Source organism: Acomys minous (genome assembly GCF_964271855.1).
Source record: "Acomys minous genome assembly, chromosome: 12".
Classification (NCBI taxonomy): Eukaryota; Metazoa; Chordata; class Mammalia; order Rodentia; family Muridae; genus Acomys; species Acomys minous.
In genome coordinates this window covers 81,401,835-81,422,895 of record NC_140493.1, presented here as the reverse complement: position 1 = coordinate 81,422,895, position 21,061 = coordinate 81,401,835, and the positions used below count along the sequence as shown (strand labels likewise).

Sequence of the window (21,061 nt, the reverse complement as noted above, 5' to 3'; positions counted from 1 at the left end):
GAGCAAGCCAGTAAGTATCACTCCTTCATCAGAAGTACCACTTCTGCATCAGTTCCTGCCTCCAGGTCTCTGCCCCTTTTGAGCTCCTGTCTTGATCTCTCTCTGTGATGGATTGTTAACCTGCAACTAATAAGCATCCTGCCTCGCCACCCCAGGTTGCTTTGGTTATTGCATTTTATCACAGCAACAGTACCCCTAAGTAGGACACTCTACACTCAGTGAATGGACTAGAAATGTTTCAATCACTTCTTTTTTTTCCTTTTAAAGGTTTATTTAATATTTTGTGCACGTGTACACAGAGGTCTGGAGAGGCCAGAAGAGATCATCAGATCCTTAGAACTGTGTCTCAAGTCAAGGGAAGGAGCATGGAGATTTTACAGATGCCCACACACTCATCACACCGCAGACATCGGGACACCTCTCCTCGCCGGCTGCGTACAGCCACAGTCTGGTCGATGGCTTCGCAGGTAAGGCTTTGCGATCTGTCTCAGTGCACTGAGTGGTCCACAACGGGCTTCCTTCTCCAGGTCTGGGCCCTGGTCTGGTCTTCAGTGGATCTGTGGACTTGGGGATGCGTGTCCAACTTGGTCAGCACAGTGGTGTGGTCTTAGTAAACATCAACGGCTAACCTGAAGAGGTCTTATACCCAGCTTCTGTACCCTATCAGTTTTGGGAGGTGTTGTACCCCTTTTAGCCAATGAGATATCGGGTTATGACATTCATCTTACATTATGCTTCTTATCACTATGTTCAGGTGGACAACTTATTTCATTTCTTATTGTAGCAAGCACATTGTTTCACTTATCACCACCAACATATGTTGTTGCTTAACTATACTTTCTCCTCTGCATTTTACGTTTTCTCTACAAACTGGAATTACAGGTAGTGGCCAGTCATCTGACGTGGGTGCTGGGAACTGAACCCAGGTCCCTTATAAGAGCAGCAAGTGTTCTTAACTGCTGAGTCACGGTTCCAGCCCCCCTATATCTAACACTGATAGGTACTTGTATTGTCTTGTAACGTTGGATTTTACTGGTTCTAGTCTCTCTCTCTTTCTCTCTCTCTCTCTCTCTCTCTCTCTCTCTCTCTCTCTCCCTCCCTCCCTCCCTCCCTCCCTCCCTCCCTCCCCCCCTCTCTCTCTGGGTTTTGTCCTGCTCTATCGCTCTCCACCTTACTCCCTTGACACCAGGTCTCTCATGGAGCTTGGAGCTAGGCTGGCAGCCAGCAACCTCCAACCATTTCACACACACACACACACACACACACACACACACACACCATTTCCACTCCACAAGCAAGGCTGTGTAACCACAGCAACTTTTTATTTGCATGCTGGGGATGCGAACTTGTGCTTGTGTAGCAAGCACTCTCAGCCACAGAGGCTGTGACTCTAATCTTTTCTTGTTCCTGGGTTCTCCTCTCTCACACCCAGTGGTTCCTTTTCCTCCTATATTTGAAGATGCCTATGCCACAAGGGCTCTGTCTTTCTCTTCTGTCACTCTTTCAAGAAATTAATTGCATCAGTTCAAATCAATGCATGTTTCCATCACTGTGTGTCACACCTCCTTGTGGACTTGTTTGTCCTTATCGGACGATAGGCTCCTCAATGACAAATACTCTAGACTTGTCTTCATGTCCCCTCTGCCTGGTACACAGATGGAACGCTCCATAGGTATTCCACACACATTGGCTCAAATGAGCACACTCAGCCCTTCAATGATGTTGGAGGTAGATTCGGGGTTAGCGGTCCCTTTATATGGATAGAGGACTGTCCCTCTCCACAAGCTCAAAGAGATAAATACTAGAAATGTGCTTCCGGGTCCTGGCTCCTGAGGCACTCTAGATTTGGTGCAGAGCCATTCCGAGATTGCCGGTTGTGAAAGGATTGTGAGGCTTACCATGGGGTTGTGTAAAGACCAAAGTCCAATCCTCCTTATGCTCGTCTGAACAGGCTCAGCTTTGCTAGCGCCTTGTTTAAAACACAGCCTGCAGAACTGAGCATAAACTGTGTGTGGCCTGACCTGCTGGTACACGCCGGATTTCCACCTCCCTTCTTGCACACACGGCTCTACTAAGAGTTGAGCTAAACATTGTGTTAGGGTTTTCCACGGCCTCCTTGTGCTGTGGGTTCGCATCAAGCCTGGGGGTGGGCTAAGCCCCGCCTTCAAGGGCCTTTCTCATGAATGCCTTATGTCAGGCCAGGCCTCCCATCAGCCACTTGGGGAATTGATTCCCCCCGCCCCCCTAATGCTTATAATTATCTGTGATCCACACTAGTAGACACAAAGCCAGATCTTGCCTTCCTTTCTCATGAGGCATTGGCTGAGCAGGGATGGCGATCTTGAGGGCCTGTTTAGAACCCAGAAATGGGGCCAACCTCTGCTGAGAGGGCCTCTAGCATCATCACACCCACAAAAGTAAGAGGGTGCTGGCAAAGTTAATTTTGGGGAGCTCACTTCAAAATTCATGGCATGTTCATTACCTGCCTAATACGATGGTCCTGTTTTGGCATTGTTCTGATTCTAGTGCCTCTGGCTCCTCCTGCCACAGACACAGCACATTTGTATTTGTTATGCCCTCTGCAGGCAGCATTATTTTTAGCATGAATGGCTTGCCCAGCAAGCAATTTGTGCTGCAGCCTACCCTTTGCTCCTCTTACTTCTAACACTTTTTTCTCACTCCCTTTATCCCCTCTCCGTCTTTCTATGAATATCAATACCATATTTGCCTAAGCAAATTTGATTCCAACTTATTTGAGTTCCTTTTTTTTTTTTTTTTAGGTTTTTAGGGGTTTTTTGTTGTTGTTGTTGTTGTTTTTGAATTTTAGCTGATTGGTAACAATTGTAGAAATTGCAGCGCGGTCTATTGTGGTGGGTCTACAGGAAACCCCTCAGTTGGTGAGAGTTTGATGTCAGAATTTGATCGCAGAAACTCGAACTCTGGAATGGGAGACTGGAAAGGGAGGAGACAGACTCCCTTTTCCTGCTCCACCAGATGAGAGAACCTACAGCAAAAGACGCTTCCTCTGTTCCCCAGACGAGGGCGCTCACACGCACAGTCCTCCAAAGCGCGCCTTTCTTATACAAAGTGGCAATTTCTTACAAACGTCTGTATAGATTTTGTTGGATTGGTTTTTCTGGAGATACAAACACAAGACGGAGTGACACTGTTGCCATGCTATATGTATGGCTGCAGTGGCCGCCTCCTGTACTGTGTGAAGGGGAACTAAAGTTTAAAAAAACCTAATGTGTAATTGTGAGTCTGTGGACAGAGTGAATGTTGAAAGAGCAACTTACAGAGAGTGCGAGAAGGGATTGGTGGCGGGGCGACCCTGTACTTCCAGCTGTGATATTTAGATTTGTTTGTCAAGGCCAGCCTTGGTGGAGGTGGGGTCGGGGGAGCTCCAAGGCCAGCGGTAAGGGAAGGTGGCAGTGTCTCCATGTCAACCGTTTCCAGGTGGAGTTAAAAGGCATAGCTATTTTCTTCTGGGAGCCCGGCCCCTTTCATCAAGACTAAGTTGGTGGCTGATTAAAAAAAGAAGAAATGGAAGATTAAGTCTGAGAGGCCAGAGGAGAAAATGGTTTCCAGGTGGGAAGCACTGGACAGAACGGTGAGCCTGTGCAGTTCCTCTGTGAAGGAGGCGTATGCTTGAGCCCCCCTTCCCTTACCCCCTCTGCCTCGTCCCCACCCCCCCCCCCACCCCCGGCAACGCTGGGCGACAGCCAGGCCTAGGCGGCAGAGGGCTTCCTAAACTGCCGAGCTCGAAGATGTTTAATAAAATATTTACCTCCGTGTAGAAGAGTAGCGATGACAGAAAGGCGAGCAGCCGTTAAACAGTTTAACAGTCACAGGAGAGCAGCCCTCGGGTATTTTTCTTTTCTTTTTTATAAGAACGGAAACTTTCTGTTTAATTCTTGTACCTTCCATACCCTGGGAGCCAGTCTTCTGTCAAAGCAGAGAGGGGCCAACGTCAAACTCCTGAAGCTCCTAAAGGTGATGTTTTCCGAGGCCTGCCCCCACCACCTAGGAAGGTCTCTCCGCGCAGAAACGGATGAAGAGGAGTAAACCTCTTCAAGGAGAACGCCAGATTTCTAACTCTTTGCAATGTGAACGTGGAAAAGAAAATGAAACAAGAAAAAAAGAAAAAGAAAAGCCGTTGGCTAAATATATTTTAGACTTTTTTTTCCCACTTTTCAGAAAAGCTTTTGTATTCTCTTCCTCAGTTTGGAAAAAAAACAAACAAAACAAAAGAAAACATTTTCTCTCTCTTTGGAGTTAAAGCAGACTTTTGCATATCTAAACATATCAGACAATGTTAGAAGAAAATAATTATGTGTAAAGGTGTCAGATCAGTAAGGGTGTTTGAACACATTAATTTTGCTTTATCTCACACCCTTCATCTTTTTTAGTTATTTTTCTTCTAGTTACTTCCTAGCAGTGGCTTTCCCTTATTCCACAGTGCCAGAGGAAGGGCCGACTTAACAATCTCCGTCCACACGTTCCTCTTCTATTAGAGGACCACAGACTAGGCCTGAATTTAAGAGCGGACTTGGTAGCCATGGCTCCTGAGGAAAGAAACATTTATTTATTTAAGGAATACAAAGGCCCCATTACTTTTCAGCGGGGAATTTATACTTGGTGAAATTTTCATGAATAAAAACTCATTTCACTAAATGTTTTCTAGTAAAAATATAGCTCACTTTTATTTTGGGTGCAAAGTCTGGCATGTCTGTTTTTGAAAAGTCAGGCTTGTGAGACTCCGGGAGGCGGATAAATGAACAGACTCTTTAATAAGCCAGGCGCCCGGCATGGCAGAGAAATGCAATCCCAGAAAGTAAACAGAGCATTGTGTGAAAAAGAGCAAGCTGAAATTAATCTTGCTTTTCCAATTTGAAAACATGCTCGCGGTTGTTAGCAACTGAGTCAAGACATTTAAATCACATATATACTTTTCTCTCTTGACAGTGACCTTTTCTAAGTATGCAGTAGGGAGAAGAAGATGAGCCAAGCCACGCTCCTGAAAGAGCATTTCAGTTAATTGAACATGAAATGTGTTGCAATCTGATCACATTAATAATACAGGGTTGCTGTTCTGTAGCTAATATGCAGTTCATTTGCTGAGGGTCCAACTAAAGCATTCTACAAATGTTAGCATATGAATCCTGTTGCAAACCTATACACTAAGCGGCTATATAAAGTACATCTTGAAAGACCTTTGTATTAGTTATCCGGGCTGTGTAACAAATCACTCTTAACACATACTAGTTTCCGTAAACATTAGAGGCTGGAGAGATGGCTCAGTGGTTAGGAGTACTTGCTGCTCTTGCAGAAGACCCAGGTTAGTTCCCAGCACCCATGCAGGGTAGAACATAACGTCCTGTAACTCCAGCTCTAGGGAACCCAAACCCCTCCTCTCCCCTCACCCAGCATATTCAGAACCATAACCACGCCTACATGCACACAGACACATACACTTAAAAAAAAAAAAATGAAACGCAAACAAACAAACAGAAAACACCACAGAGCAAAAAGTAAGAAGAAGAGCTCGGGCAGTGGTGACACACGCCTTTAATCCCTGCACTTGGGAGGCAGAGGCAGGTGAATCGCTTTGAGTTCAAGGTCAGCCTGGTCTACAAAGTCCAGGACAGCCAAACAAAAGTAAGAGGAAGAAAGACATAGGAAAGTGCATACTACAGTGTGTGTGTGTGTGTGTGTGTGTGTGTGTGTGTGTGTGTGTTTTAACAATCCTTTTTGCTGCCTCTGTCAACATACATTTAAAATATGGACAGCAAATTTTGAGAGATTTATGAAAAATTAGCATGTTTGGTCATATAAAACAGTTAAAACTTTAAATTTTTTTGTATATTCTTATATCTGCTTCATGTTTGTTTGCACATGTGGGAACATCATAGTACACATGTGGAGGTCAGAGAACAATTTACAGATTGTCTCTTCCCTCCATGTGGGCCCTGGCGATTGAACTTGGGTCCTCAGGCCTAGAAAGCAAGGCCTTTACTCACTGAAGACTTGCCAGTCTTCAATCACAGAGAAAATTTAATATGCCCCTTTAAAAAGTGACATATCGGGTAAATTTAATACTAGCAAGGCTATAGAAAATCTAAATTTAACTACCAAGTTTGACCTGAACCATACAGAAAATTACTCAACAATAAGTGATAAGCCAGTGTGATGGTACACGCCTTTAATCCCAGCACTCAGGAAACAGAAGCAGGTGGATTCCTGTGAGTTCAAAGCCAGCCTGGTCTATAAAATGAGTCCAGGACAGCCAAGGCTACACAGAGAAACCGTGTCTCAAAAACAAAACAAAAAAACCCAAAACCCAAAAAAACCAAAACCAAAACAACACAACAACAAAAACCAAACCAAACTAAACCAAAACACCAATAAGTGATATATTCTCTTGTGAAGTATTGAGCATGTACCAAAGCAAGCTTCAAGAAGTCACAAAGTATCTGATCCATGTAGAAACTACCCTTTTAACAATTCTAATTGTCAGCCAGGTGGTGGTGGCGGCAGCGCACGCCTTTAATCCCAGCATTTGGGAGGCAGAGGCAGGCGGGTCTCTGTGAGTTCAAGGCCAGCCTGGTCTACAAAGTGAATCCAGGACAGCCAAGGCTACACAGAGAAACTTTGTCTCAAAAAAACAGAAAATAAAATTTAAAAAATCTAATTGTCTGGTTAAACTTTAATAACATTTTTGAATATTTTTTATTTTTAGAAATTCTAATTTTTAAAAAAGAGTTCTCAGAGATTGGGAGAAGCTCTTTGTAATTAAAAAAAATTTTACTTATTTATTATGTATATGGTTTTTTTTCCTGTATGTACACCAGAAGACGGCACCAGATCTCATTATAGATGGTTGTGAGCCACCAAGCGGTTGCAAGGAATTAAACTCAGGACCTTTGGAAGAACAAGCAGGGCTCTTAACTTTTGAACCATCTCCCCAGCCCAGCAACTCTAATTTTTAATAAGTAGATAATCATTTAGAAGCCTATACATTGCTGGGCAGTTGTGGCGTACACCTTTATTCTCAGCAATCAGGAGGCAGAGGCAGGTGGATCTCTGTTAGGTCAAGGCCAGCCTGGTCTATACCAAAGAAACCCTGTCTTGGAAAAAAAAAAAGGCCTATACATCTTGGGGAATGCAGTTTGAGTGGTGCCAAGAGAGAAGTTTGCAATCTTATAAATCAGAAAACGGAAGTCTGAAATGAATGAACGAGGTTTTACATTGAGGCACATGCCTATAATCCCAGCACATGAGAGGCAGAGGCAGTTCAAGGCCAACACAGGCTAGGAGAGACTCTGTCTCAGAAAAACCAAATGAAACCAAATCAGAATTAAGACCATCAACTATGTCGTCAAGAAACTAAGAGAGGGCCGTCGGCAGAGGCTGGGCCTGTAGCACAGTGGGGAAGATTTTGCCAAGTATGTGTGGGGCTTTGAGTTCCATCCTCAGTACTGGGAGGAAGAAAGGGAAAGCAAAAAGTAACAGACTACACCAGACAGCTAAAGGGATGTAGTAATGCTCAGTAGTTATGCACGTAGCCTCAGCACTTGGGAGGCCAATATAGTGAGACATTAAAAAAAAAACCATAGTATATAATATAACATAATATTCTTCTTATATAGTAAGAAGATAAGATAAATAGGAATAAAAAGAATGAAGCAGGGAAAAAGTGATACAAAAACAAAACAAAACAAAAAAACAACAAACCAAACAAAAAACAAAGACAAATAGAACAAAAACAAAACCTAAAACATGATTAAAAAACAAAACAAAACAAAACAAAACAAAAAACACCTGTAGAAAGTAAACTGTAGTTAAAACAAAACAAAACAAAACAAAACAAAAAACAAAAAACCCACAAAAAACAAGCAAACCTCAAGACAGGGTCTTGAGGGGGAGGTCAGCCATTAAAAACAAATCCTGCTCTTACAGAGAAGCCTGGGTTTGGCTCCTACCACTCACAAGGCAGTTCACAACTGTTTCTAAAACACACACACACACACACACACACACACACACACACACACACACACATTTAAACAAAACACCACCACCACCACCATCAAAACCAACCTACCTCCCCCCTCCCCTGCCCTGCCCCCCAGACCTTGGGAGAGTACGTTGAAAGAGCATACACAAGGCTGTGTGTTTTATTCCCAACTCTACAAATAAAACAAAACAAGACTAAATGCCACCACCACCATCACCACCGCCCGCCCCTCCCCCGCCCCAACACCACAGACAGACTTCTGGCTCAATTCATCCATATAAGGGAAGCTATGTGTAAAATAATATTTGGAATGAAGCACAAGAACATTATAGATAGGGAGAACCAAGTTTAAAGTATGTTACAAGGGCTGGAGAGATAGCTCAGTGGTTAAGAGCACTGACTGCTCTCCCAAAGGTCCTGAGTTCAATTCCCAGCAACCACATGGTGGCTCACAACCATCTGTAATGAGATCTGGTGCCCTCTTCTGGCCTATAGGTGTACATGTAGGCAGAACACTGTATACATAATAAATAAATGTATCTTTTGGAAAAAAGTATGTTACAAGAGAACCATCAATGGCATTTTGGTAGTATATTTGAAAACCTAGATGGCAGCAGCATGTAGTGTTGCACACTGTTGATACCAGCACTGGGCGGTGGGGGGTGGCGGGGGACACACAGAGGCAGGAGGATTGCTCAGTTTGAGGCCAGCACATTCTATAGAGCAAATTCTAGGAAAGTCAGGGCTACACAGAGCAACCCTGTCTTGAAAAACCAAAGCCAACCAAAGAGTCAAACAAATACCAAGCCAACTGACCTAAACAAACAAACAAACAAATAAATAAATATGGAATGGATAATTTCCTTGGAAAAATATATATATTGCTGGGTGTGGTGGCACATGCCTTTAATCCCAGCACTCTGGAAGCAGAGGCAGGTGGATTGCTGTGAGTTAGAGGCCAGCCTGGTCTGCAAAGTGAGTCCAGGACAGGCAAGGTTACACAGAGAAACCCTGTCTCAAAAAACAAAAACAAAACAAAACAAAAATATATATAAAAGACTGAAAAAAATTTGTAATTTTAAGGAAATGGACTCTGTACTTAAAAATCAACCAATGAAATGGCTATCCCAGACCTAGAAAAATTTCAGAATGTTCTAGAAAACATTAAAGAATAAATAAGTATCAAATTTTTGTTGTTTGTTTGAGACGAGGTCTTACTGTGTATTCTCGGTTGCTCTGGGACTTTACTCTGTAGACAAGGCTGACCTTGACTTACAGCGATCCTTTTGCCTCTGCCTTCTAAGTTGTGGCATTACCAGTGTGTGCCATGAGGCCAGACCTAATTTCAATCTTTAACACCCTGTTCCAGAAAGTGAAAAAAAAAAAAAAAGAAAAGAAAAAAGAAAAAAAGAAAGAAACCAAACAAATAAAGAAAGAAAGAAGATAAAAGCAAACAAACAAGCAGCATTTACCATCTTAGAAGGCCAGTATAAATAGATAAAAGCATTAAAGGGAAATTGTAGCCAATTTGACTTCTGAACACGACCGCACAAAAAAGGTCCTGGGGTGAAACTGGACAGCGACATTCATTCGTTTATTAATTTGTCCTCCACCAAAATTATTTATTGTCAACTATGAACTAGCAGGTACCGTACTGGTACAAGGGGAGCAAAAATGGATGGGAACTCTTGGCCTGGCAGAGATGGATAATAACACAAATGATCACCCAGGGTAAGGTACACAGAGGACCTTCTGGAGGGTTAAGAGTCCATCAAGAGACATTTGACCTGGTTAGAGACCTGTGGGAAAGCTCTCCAGGCATATAAATGGACTAAGAGTACTTGTGGGCAGCTGTGGGAGACTGGTCCAGGGCCTCAGGTGTGACAGGTCTGATCTGCTCCAGCAAGGGGAGATGGCTTTGATGAGCCAAGGACATGGTTCACCGGGTCTAAGTTCTTGCTGATGAAGTCTGACCCTGACAACTTGAGCTCAACCTCTGGAACCCAGGAGAAAGAAGAGAACAGAGTCCTGGAAGTTGTTCTCTGACCACACATACAATGAAAATAAAACTTAAAAAGAGAGGAGAGAGAGAGAGAGAGAGAGAGAGAGAGAGAGAGAGATAGAGATGGATTTGAGCTCGAGTTACGAGGTGAATTCTACAGACCCCTGGGTGAGCTGCGGTGGTGAGGGCAGAGGTCAGCCATGTTGCCTTCCAGGCTGGGTGAGTATATTCACTGACAAGGATTCCAAAAGAGAGGCTCACATTTGGGGGGGGGGGACGACGGTTTAATAGTATGTATGTGGCTCTGGGCACGTTGCATCTTTAGTAAGTGGTGATGTACAGAGAAAAGGATATCTCTGGCAAGGTCGGGGCTGGAGTTTTGGAGTGGGCTCAGCTTGTAGGCGGTATCTAAACGCAACCTGCTTGGAAGGTCATCTAGGGAGGGACAGCGGGAGGAGAGGGTCAGGCTGAGGAAGGACACCAATATTTAAGGGAAAAGTAGAGAAGTAGGGAGGGCTGAGAGACAGAAGGGGGAGGAGGCGGGGTTCAGGGACTAGAGAACCCAGGAGAGTGTGAGCATGAGCCCAACTGGGAAAGGAGAGATCTCAGGAAAGGGCAGGGCTTGAGCCCTCGAGGCAGTGAGTTACATAGCACTGATGCTGGTACCCTGAGTGAGCGGGCTAGTGAGGAAATAGAAGGGTCAATGCGCTTACTAATACCCTAGTGCAGGCGGTGGCGCAAGCCTTTAATCCCAGCACTTGGGAGGCAGAGGCAGGCAGATGGATGTGAGTTCGAGGCCTGCCTGGTCTATAAAGTGAGTCCAGGACAGCCAAAGCTCAGGGCAGCGGGAGGAAGTTTTTTATTTTTTGTTTTGTTTCGTTTTTTTTTTTTTTTTTTTTTTTTTTTTTTTTGGAGAAGGAAGCTGCTGTACATTTGTTAAAACTCACAATTGTAGGGCAACCAGAGGTCTGTAACCAAAATGTTGCTACCTGGGGGGAGGGGAGAGGGAAGGGAAAGAAACAAACACTGGCTGGTCCTGTGGATCAGTTGGTACAGAGAGCCCTGGGGTTTGATCTCCAGTATCAATCTCTCATGGCGGCATAAATCTCTTGTCGCAGTGGCAGAGGCAAGAAGATCAGAAGCTCAAGGTCATCTTCAGCAATCTAGGGAGTTTACCATCAGCTGGGGGCCACGTGAGACATCATCTCAACAAAACAACACAATCTGCAAAGGGAAAAAAAACTTGGTGGTGGTGGTGGTGGTGGTGGTGGTGATGGTGGTGGTGGTGGTGGTTGTGGTGGTGGTGGTCAGTGAGTGATCCGATCTCTCCACTTGAAACGGTCAAGACCAGCCCGGGTTCTTGCATAGCAAGAACCCCATCTCCAACTCCAATAATACTAAACTAAGTGGGGGAGCCTTCCCTTTAGAGTCCTGTGTCAGTCACTGGCTTGGCCACTGCAGGGCTAGGGGCCCCATTCCCTCTGGTCTTCACTCAGCTCACCACTTAAAAGTTGTTGTAAGTTAACATCAGGAAGGCAGCCACCCACTTCTGCCTAGTGAGGGACAGCTCAAATATGCATGCTACAGAACCAAAGTCATTGGACCATGGCCAGAGCCCCTCTTAGGGATTAAACTGGTTAGGGAGAGAATGCAGCCTGACAGACTGGCACCTTTGGGACTCTCCTGTTGAAGGAAGGAGCTGGGTAAAGAAAGGCCTTCCTAGCTCCAATGGTCTGTGGTTCTGCTGTAAAAATCCAAAAATATAATCCAATTAGTTGTGTTGCCTGTATTTTGTGATTGAGAATAATCGCAATAAACAATTACCACCGCAACATGCAGCTCTTTAACACGGCACCCCAGATGATTCAAGAATCAGTTTGGTTGGAGTGTTGGGAAACAGCATGGTTTGTGGTTTGAAGTCTTTATGAAGTGCCTTCTAGAAATTCTATTCAGTAGCAATTCATAATAAACACGATCCTTGTAAGTTTGCTATTTAAAAATGAGACTTTGACATTGTTCACTTCAAATGCTCCACCCACCCCGTGAATCCTGTCAGAGAGGCATTATTCCAATTTAGGGGACAGAGAGATTGAAATTTCTGATCACTCGGCTGGGTGGTGGCAGCGCACGCCTTTAATCCCAGCACTCTGGAGGCAGAGGCAGGCGGATCTCTGTCAGTTCGAGGCCAGCCTGGTTTACAGACAGAGCAAGTTCCAGGTCAGCCAAGGGTACACAGGGAAACCTTGTCTCAAAAAACAAGCAAAACAACAACAACAACAACAACAAAAGTTTGATCACTCATGGCAGTGTTGGGATTTCCCAAATGTCCCCAAACCCACAGTGGACATGGCACAGTTTTTGGCGTTGAGTGTATTCCATTGTCTCCTAATCCTATGAAAATTAATGGAAAAGTGTTAATTGGGCATCAATGCATGCTTAGCATTAATCCGGGTATTCGATGAACCACAACTTTATGTTGCCCCTCATGCCATATTAACTTGGTTTATTGTAATAATTTAAAACAATAGGGATAATTGTATCCGTACTGTTTTCAATACCCCATAAATTGAATACAGCCTGAATCTGGTCAGCCTGGGATCTGAAGTGCGCGATGCCTCTGGGAAGCTACATCATCCTTTGGAGCTCACACTTCGCTAGGGAACTTTGACCAAACACCTACTGTGTGCAGGGATCTGTCAGGCACATTACGGCTTCGAAAGGAAATGGGGGTAGGGCGCTTTGTTAGCCTCAAAGACCTCCCTGAGGTCTTGGGAGATCTAGGGCCATTACACTCTCCCGCCCTTATACTCGCTACACTGCAAGCCCAAGCCGAGGAACTTTAAACACAGTAAGTACAACAGATAACCGACGAACGGTCGAGGGGTTTTCTGAAATAACTACCTATCCTAGCTCCCTTCGAGACTCTCCCACACTGCAACTCATTGTCCACGGACGTTTGCTTTGAACCCCAAGCATTTGACCTTGACCCCTACAAGCCCACTTTATTCTATTTTTAAATCGCGGTTCGAGTAACGCGCAACCCCTGTCTTGGGTGCTTTTTTCGCTCCCTGGTATCACGTCAGTTTCTCAAAGTTCCAAAATAACCTTCGCGGGCAGGGCTCGGTACCTCTGCCGGGGAAGGGCGGGGAGCCGTGCAGGATGTGCCCGAGTGGAGCGGGAGCCAGAGAACTTGCTGCGCGAAGGGAAAATAAAACTTGTGGCTGGTGTTTGTGCAGGAGGGTCTCCTCCATCCCGAAGCCTTTAGGTTCCAGGGGTCTCGAGGACCCTCCCCTCCGGGGAGCGCAGGGTATGGGTGTGCTCCCGGCGTCCTTGACCTAAATTTCCGCGCGTTGGCTGAAACGGGGGCACAGAGGCAGGGCGGGGGGCGGGTGCCACCTCCGGATCGGGTGCAGGGGCCTACAAACTTGAATGGGTAGCGCGAACAAGGGGGGGGGTCCTGGGGCGCCGCCGCCTCCTTGCCCTGCCAGCAGCCCGGGCCGAGCTCCCCGCTCCTCCCCCTCCCCCACACCCAGCCCATGTGATTTGAGCCGACTCGGGGTGCGCTTCCCGGCTCCCCGCCCGGCTGACGTGGGCCCCCCTCTAGTCGCGGGGCTCGCGCGCCGCCCCCGGTGGGTCCCGCTGCCGTGGGGGACCGAGTGTGTGCGCGCGCGGACAGGCGGGGGAACCGAACGGGGTGCGTGACGTCACCGTATTGGTTACACGACGTTCTAGAACTCCGCCCCACGTGCGCGGGGAGGAGGGGGGGAGGAGGAGGAGATGGGGGTGGGGAGGAGGAGGGGGAGAGGTGGGGATGGGCCGGGGGGGCGGGGACGGGGGGTGTGCGAGGCGGCGGGGCTGAGCTGAGCCGAGCCCACGTGTGACGGGCTCTCGCCGCTGGCCCGGCTCGGCGCTCGCGGAGCTTCGCAGCCGCCGGGCGGGGGGAGGAGGCGGGGGAGGAGGGACGGAGATCTGGGGCTCGGAGCCGGCCGCCGCTGCGCTCCGCTTCGCTGTGGGGCTCGGTGTGTCGGGGGTGGGGGGGCGGGGGGGCTCCGCTATGGAGGCAAATGGGAGCCCAGGCACCTCGGGCAGCGCCAACGACTCCCAGCACGACCCCGGGTAAGTTTCCAGCCGCTGCCCACCGCGCTGCCGCGGGTTCGCTCGAGGCTGTGCGGGCGCCGGTGCGGAGCGGGGCATCCGCGCGCCCCCCGCGCCCCTGCGCGCACCCCTGGGGCACTCGCGCACCTTGGGGTAGCGTGGGGCCGCCACCTTCTCCCCCAGCCCACCTCCTGGCTCGCGCTCGCCCGCTTCCCCCCAGCTTTCCTTTTAGCTTTTGTAAGTTACACGTCAAAATGGCCGATCTGACATCGGTGCTCACTTCGGTTGTGTTTTCTCCCTCTAGTAAAATGTTTATCGGTGGACTGAGCTGGCAGACCTCACCAGGTAAGGGAGGGAGGGGGGGACTCCTGGGTCCCCCCCTTCTTGGCTTCTTTATTGCTCTTTGTTATCCCAGTGTAAGAGCCCCCCCCCCGCCATTGGCTCCCCACTTCTCCTGTGCAAGGTTATTATTTTAAATAGCAAATCCTTTCCGAGCCCTCTACGCGACCTCTGTTGCTGAATTTCCCCCGCGTGTGCAAAAATATTGCAAAAACAAAACAGAATAACAACAGAAAACTACTTTTGCTTTTTGTCCTTGATCAAAAATTTGCATTGCTTTCTTCCCTCTCCACACCTTCTCCCACCCCCCATCTCTCTTTTTTCTCTCTCTACAGATAGCCTTAGAGACTATTTTAGCAAATTTGGAGAAATTAGAGAATGTATGGTCATGAGAGATCCCACAACGAAACGCTCCAGGTAATGCGTTCCCTTCTCGATTTTGCCTTTATTTTAGAACAAAGTTTTAGTTTTATTTTTGGAGGTGTCTTCGGAAGTAGCTAAGCGGATTTAGAATGGGGCTCAGGCGCGTGGCTGGGCTGGAACGTCGCTCCCCCCATAACCCCAAAGGTTATTGTTAATTAGGGCCGAACTCTGGATTCAGAGACGCCCATCTCTCCTTCCTGTCGCTTCTTGTTCTCTTGTTTAAAATGACATTCAGTTCGTCCACTTTCCACATAGTTTTTTTTTTTTTTTTAAATTTGAAAATTTGAATGTATGCCTTCTTCACACACCCAAACTCTGAAGTCCCCTCTTTGGGAGGCAGATGAATATGTTACTGTCCGGTTTCCTTCGGAATAAAACAAAGCCTTAAGAGGAAGAGGAGAGGAAACTGAGGCGGCCAGAGTGGAGGCACCAGCGTGTTCCAAGTTACCTCTAGCTGCCCTGCCCCCTCGTCCCGCTCCCCCCCCCCCCCACTAACCTTGGTATTTTTTCCTCCTATGGCAGAAGGCTGTGGGCTAGAGGAGAATAGAGGGAGCTGGTGGGGATAGGGGTGCTTGGGGGTAACTTTCGCAACCCCGGTCTACATATAGGGTCTTCTTGTTGCTTTCAGTGGTGTTACATTTTGTTTGTTTTCCCCTCTCTTTGTCTCCTTCCAGAGGCTTCGGTTTCGTCACCTTCGCAGACCCAGCAAGTGTAGATAAAGTATTAGGTCAGCCCCACCATGAGTTAGATTCCAAGACGGTAGGTTGATTTTTTTTTTTTAAATTGTTGTTGTTCCCCCTTTTTTCAGTACCGGTCTGGGCATTGACAGCCCTGTTTAAAGGGACAGCGCCTTCTTTTTGCTTCTATGCTAGAACTGGGTACTTTTAAACAGCTAGCGAGTTGGCTCAGAAGTTTGCTGCGGTGGCTGGTTTTGGGGGTTTCTTTTTTAGAGTGTGTCCCACTGTAGCTTCCGAGGCTGCCAAGCTAAGGTTGGGGGGAGGGGGATCGGCTTCTTGAGAGGCTAAGCCTCCCGCCAAGGGATCTTGCAAAGAAACTCCACGGAGACTAAATGGGACTTTCTTTGTCAGCTTAGCACAGCCTGTGGCTTTGGGGTGGGCTTGTAGAAGGATGGCACAGCCTGCTTCCTGGGGGAGGGGGAAGGGGTGGGGACAGGGGAAGGGGGCGCTCATCTTAGGTCTAGGCAACAGGTTACTCTGGGACTCCTAGTGATTTGAGAATGTGGTTTGAGAAAGGAAGGGAGACACTGGCAGAGCCAATTCGGTAGCCAGTGAGGTGACATCAAATTGAAGGCGGAGAAGCCTTGGGCTTCAAAGTGTTTCAAACCCTGCCCCCTCCAGATCCTTTCATTTGTGTGTGGATACTTTTTCAGCATTGGAAGTTTTTAAAATCCCGAGTTTAGAGGTGAAAGTCCCTAGGTGGAAGTCAGAGAGACTAAGGAGGAAAAAAAAAAAAGTCAGTCTGGAATAATAAGTGTAATGGTGGAGGAGGCCGGGGAGTTCCCAGGGGTTTGCTTAGCCCCTGCAGTGGCTTCATGCCTCTCCTTTCCCTGGTGCTCACCAGAATGTCACCAGGATTTTTATTATTTTACCACTGCTGAAGGCAGAGGCCTCTAGGTGATAACAGGGATGTGGCTTTGGGCTGCACAGGGTGCCCCTGTGTTGTGAGCTCCTGGGGGTGAGGCCACTGCCCACTGTAAACTTGATCCTCAGTCCCCACTTCTGCAGAATCAGCAGGAAGCAAGGGTCTTCCAAGCCCTTTCGACTTTGAGCACAGGGTGCAGGAGAAGAAGAGAGCTGGGTAACCTTCCGTTCACTCGAATTGATTTTGCAAACTCACCCTCTTTTTTTTTTTTATGATCAAAGAGGCAGGTGTTGTCCATACCCCGCCCCCCCCCCCCAAGAAAAGGCCTCCCACTTAAGTCACTTTAATAATTGTCCTAGACTTGTCAGAGCTTGCAGCCCAGCCTGCTTGTACTGTCAGATCATTGAATAATCAAGAATAATCATTGGTAGGTGATAAGGAATGTCTGAACAATTTAGTTTTTTCCTCCCCGACTTCTTGACTAGCTGCATCACAAACCCAGAGAGAAGGGCCCGCAGGAAAAATTCAGAGCAGATCTGTGATTTCCCATCCACTCCTTTTGCCCTGGGGGTGGGGGTGGGGGTAGGGAAGAACTGGAGTTTGGTTTTAGTGGGCGCTGGCTAGTGAGATCCCTCAAGTGTCCTCACAGTGTCCACTGCTGGGCTTTGGGCTTCTCCACCCTTGTTTGTTTTGTAGACATATTTTGGTTGCTATTACTTAGTATAACCTAGCTTTTGACTTTGTTTCAACGTTCAGTGCAGGAGGCAGAAGCGGTTGGTTTATTGACATGGAAACGAGGATCTTGTTTACTGTTACCTTAAAAGCTTTGTTTAGGTAAAGGCCACTCACATTCAAAATAGTACCCTAGTGTTTTCTAGAGGACTCTAGAGCCAGTATTAGCCATGTACCTAAGTAACTAATGTTTTAATTTGGGGTAGTTTGTTTTCTTTCTTTCTTTCTTTCTTTCTTTTTTTAATAGTTGAGTAGGACATGCAAAAGGTTGGGATTTGCCTTCTTGCCTTGACGCCTCCTAGGCCTTGGAGATCTCAGTGTTGAAAACTTTGCCCATGGGAGCACTCTGGTCTCCGGGTGCAGCCGATGTCACCACCGCCTGCATACAGTGCAATCCCAAATTGGCTTTTGGCTTTGTAATTTTACTTAAAAAAAATTTTTTTTTAGTTCGTTTTCTTCGCTGTACTTTTCCCAGCCATCCGTTCCCTTAATAATACCTCATCTTTTCCCCCACACAAACAAGGTGACTTCCCGGTGCACCTGTGTGTTGGGTCAGAGTAATGCTAGCCTTTGGGAGGGCGTCTTCTTTTGAATGAACAAAGACAAGCATCTGTCTTAGTTTTGGCGACAGAATGGAAATCCACACCTGTTGTATTTCTTTTGTAGAGAAACTTTAGTCAAGTGCCGTGCACACCTGTAGACACAGTAATAATAATCTTTATGAAAGGGTAGTTTCCCAGCTCCAAGATTTTGGTCTGTTTTAGTTTTTTGAAAAGTAATCTCTCATTCCTCAGGTAATGTTTAAAGGTAGAAAGCACAAGGCAGAATTTTAGGTCTTTAAACTACATTAATAAAAGTGATTTTATTTTTGTATGTCTTACAGGCTGGGGCCCCAGGGGACCCAGAGATTATAGGGGTGTGGGGGTGGTGGTGTGGTATCTTATCCCCTGCAGTGTTTTGCGAAGCATGATTATTATTTTATCCAGTGGACAGAACTGACACGAGGCTCAGATTTACTTTTTAAATTGGGGGGGGGGATTTTTAATATGAAAGCCAGAGCTCATAAATAACTTATGGCAATATTCAGACCATTCTCCATGTTAAATTATACTTCAAGATTTGTGACGTTGAGAAATCTAATGGAAACCAGTAACGGAAATTTTTGTTTTTCGAAATTCCTCCCTGCTTTTTTTTTTTTTTTTTAACTAGGCAGTAACTTTTTTTCTCCTCACATCAGCTGTTACACTCAAATGCTTCTGTGGGAATTGTAAAGCTAGTCACTGATTGAGAATCATGTGCTCTGTGAGCAGGCGGCTGATGTCGAGTGGGGGAGCTTTTTCCTTTGAGGTGGAGACGGGATGGGGGTACACATTAGATCCCCACTTCTGCAGCTTTTTCTTTTTAACTCTCCCTACAATGGCCTTTCTGATTTGGGCTTTGGGTTGTTCTCGTAGTTTCACCCCTGTTGTTTTTTTTTTTTTTAAACCCACGTGGATTGAATTCATATATACACTTTTCTTTTCCCCTTTTACTACAATTAAAAAAAAAAAGAAGAAGAAGAAGAAAAAGAAAAGTCAGTTTGCCCTATAGTCATTGATACCTGCATTCTTTGAGATTAGTGAATAAGGCAAATGCAATTTTTTATTTTGTTTTGTTTTGAGATGGAGGTATTACTCCTTAGCCCAGGCTGTCCTAACTCTGTAGCCCAGGCTGTCTTAGAACTCAACTCTGGTAACCCAGAGGGACTTCCATCCCTCAGTGATCCTCTCCCGTGAGCTCCTCAAGTGTAGGGATTACAGGTGTAAGCCATGTTGCTTGGCTGTAAAAAGATCTTTTTAGTCATCTGGAGTAACTATTTTGCTAAATAAGTGACTTAATCTGAGTTCAGAATTGAATTGGATAACTGGAAAGTTTTTGTTTTGTTTTGTTTTGTTTTGTTTAGATATTGTTGATTTTCTAATTTAAAAAAAATCCCTTTTCCATGATTGGCCAGGGAGAAGAAATAAATACTCATTTACTTATAGCTGGAGGAACATTTAACTTTGAGATTGTGATTTTTTTATTTTTTAATCTCTCTGCCCCCTTTGGATAGCATTGTACCTATTTGGTCTCCTGGCTTATAAAGCACTTCACTCACAAAAATACATGGAAGAACATTCCAGAAAGGTGAACCTTATAAGTCCCATTGGGAGAAGGATGGTGAAAGTTGAGATCAAAGCAGATGGAGCTTTTGAATTGCCTAAGAAGTTACTAAAAACTGAGGTCTAAGCCTGAGAAATGAGTGATTAATAATTTGGTGGTTGGTCATTCATTTTTTTTTTCCCTCTCTCTAAACTCCTCTATTGATTTCTTCCTTTTTTATTTTTATTTTTTTCCTCCAGATTGACCCCAAAGTTGCATTTCCTCGCCGTGCACAGCCTAAGGTAAGCAGGAGAGCCATGGATGGCATTTTAGCAAGGCTTTCAAGTTTCAATCCCAGCAGTGTTGACTGTCAGAGGCTGGGGTTTGTGCCTGCAGGGCATCAGCAGAGGGAGGTGAAAGGCCCAGGCGAGCAGTTCTGTGAGGTGACCTTGCACCTCTAAAGTCAGCATGCTGAGGTGGGTTCCAAGCCTCCAGCTGGAGAGAGAGGCAAACTTGATCCTTCACAGGAGGCCGTGGCACCGCCTGCTGCAATATTTCTACAAATGTTCTATTTATTCTGAAGCATTGGTGAGATCCTATGTGGAGAAGCTGGTCTCTCTGTGGAGGGCCCTCTGTCGGGGTCTTACAATCTGAAGGTTCTGGAGAAGAGCAGAATTTAAGTACATACCTTGCCCTTTCTTGGAAAAACCTTCCATAGGACCCCCAAAAACTATAGATCTGAGGAGGAGGGAGCAAGGGAGACCCCGGTTTTAGGTCATATGGATCAATCAGAGCCGCGAGGAACTGACATTGCTCAGCTTCTGAGTTCCAGAGAACTGGGACCTGTGAGGAGGAGGTTGAAATAGCGTGACCCCCTCAGGAGTGGCACTGCAAGGGATACTTACAGGATTGAGATTGCGCTGTACTCCTGTAACGTGTGCAGTTTATGTTTCCCCTCTGCCTGCCGGGTGTGGCTCTAAGGAGACAGCTGGGGCAGCCCTGCTCCCCTTCTACCTTTTATAGCGGTTCTTCCTCAAAGCCAGTGTCCTTGACGTCATTAGGGGAAGAGGGTATGGAGGTTCTGATTGCAGGCCCACAAAGAGAAGGGGTGATCGCTCTGGGAAAATTCAGTTTAGTCCTCTCAGCGGAGGCTCTCAGAGTGGAGCCTTCTAATCACGGAGAGGAGAAAATGGCTTTGCACGTTTAGCAAAGGAAAAAAAGGTGGTTGTGAATGGCATTCTGAGAATTTCAGGTCTGGAGCCTGCCACGTATGTGAGTGAATGAATGGCTCTTTTTTTTTTTTTTGAGACGGACGTGGCATCACTTAAGTTAACAGAAGCACATACTTGAATGTGGCTTCCCCCCCCCCCCCCCCGACCTAACGCTTAACCAGAGCATAGCAATTCATGAAGAGCTTAGAGGCCTTTACCTAGCGTAAACTTTGCGATCGGCCTTAACTGTGAGTTGCTTTCCGTGCTGTGTGTGTGTGTCTTTCCATCTCAGAACCAGCAGCGTTTCCGGGGTTTGGAAGAACTGCTATTTCTTCCCTCGTGTGAATCCTCATATTTCCAGGTTAGTCATTTGATCACTCACAACTTGGATCAGGTTGCCCTTTTAGGGAAACTGGAAAAATCTCTGACTTGGTGAAATCATGGATTCAGACCAGACCGGCTCCCTCCATCTCCTGTTTCTCTCTTCTCACCGAGTTGTCCTCTTCAGCCAGGAAGGCG

At 46.3% G+C, this 21,061-nt stretch overlaps 1 protein-coding gene and 1 long non-coding RNA gene across 11 annotated transcripts in view; one reads left to right on the top strand and one right to left on the bottom strand.

The window, feature by feature from the left end:
* Positions 1-291: 291 nt before the first annotated feature.
* Positions 292-3,919, bottom strand: LOC311578322. Its single transcript, XR_014772832.1, has 3 exons — positions 3,788-3,919; positions 3,297-3,524; positions 292-660 (listed from the first exon to the last, which is right to left on the bottom strand). It is a non-coding gene; the product is annotated as an uncharacterized lncRNA (long non-coding RNA).
* A 10,087-nt stretch (positions 3,920-14,006) lies between these two features.
* The window catches only part of MSI2 (musashi RNA binding protein 2), a 361,149-nt gene continuing 354,094 nt past the window's right edge, over positions 14,007-21,061 (top strand). For 5 of the 10 annotated variants that reach the window (XM_084749549.1, XM_084749556.1, XM_084749555.1 and 2 more), the window contains exons 1-5: positions 14,015-14,135; positions 14,419-14,459; positions 14,789-14,870; positions 15,551-15,635; positions 19,592-19,633. In XM_084749549.1, coding sequence (XP_084605675.1) covers positions 14,074-14,135; positions 14,419-14,459; positions 14,789-14,870; positions 15,551-15,635; positions 19,592-19,633 — 312 coding nt within the window. In that variant the 5' untranslated portion in view covers positions 14,015-14,073. Of the gene's footprint in view, positions 14,136-14,418; positions 14,460-14,788; positions 14,871-15,550; positions 15,636-19,591; positions 19,634-21,061 lie in introns of all 10 variants that reach the window. The other 5 variants (XM_084749553.1, XM_084749551.1, XM_084749552.1 and 2 more) reach the window with 2 other exon arrangements.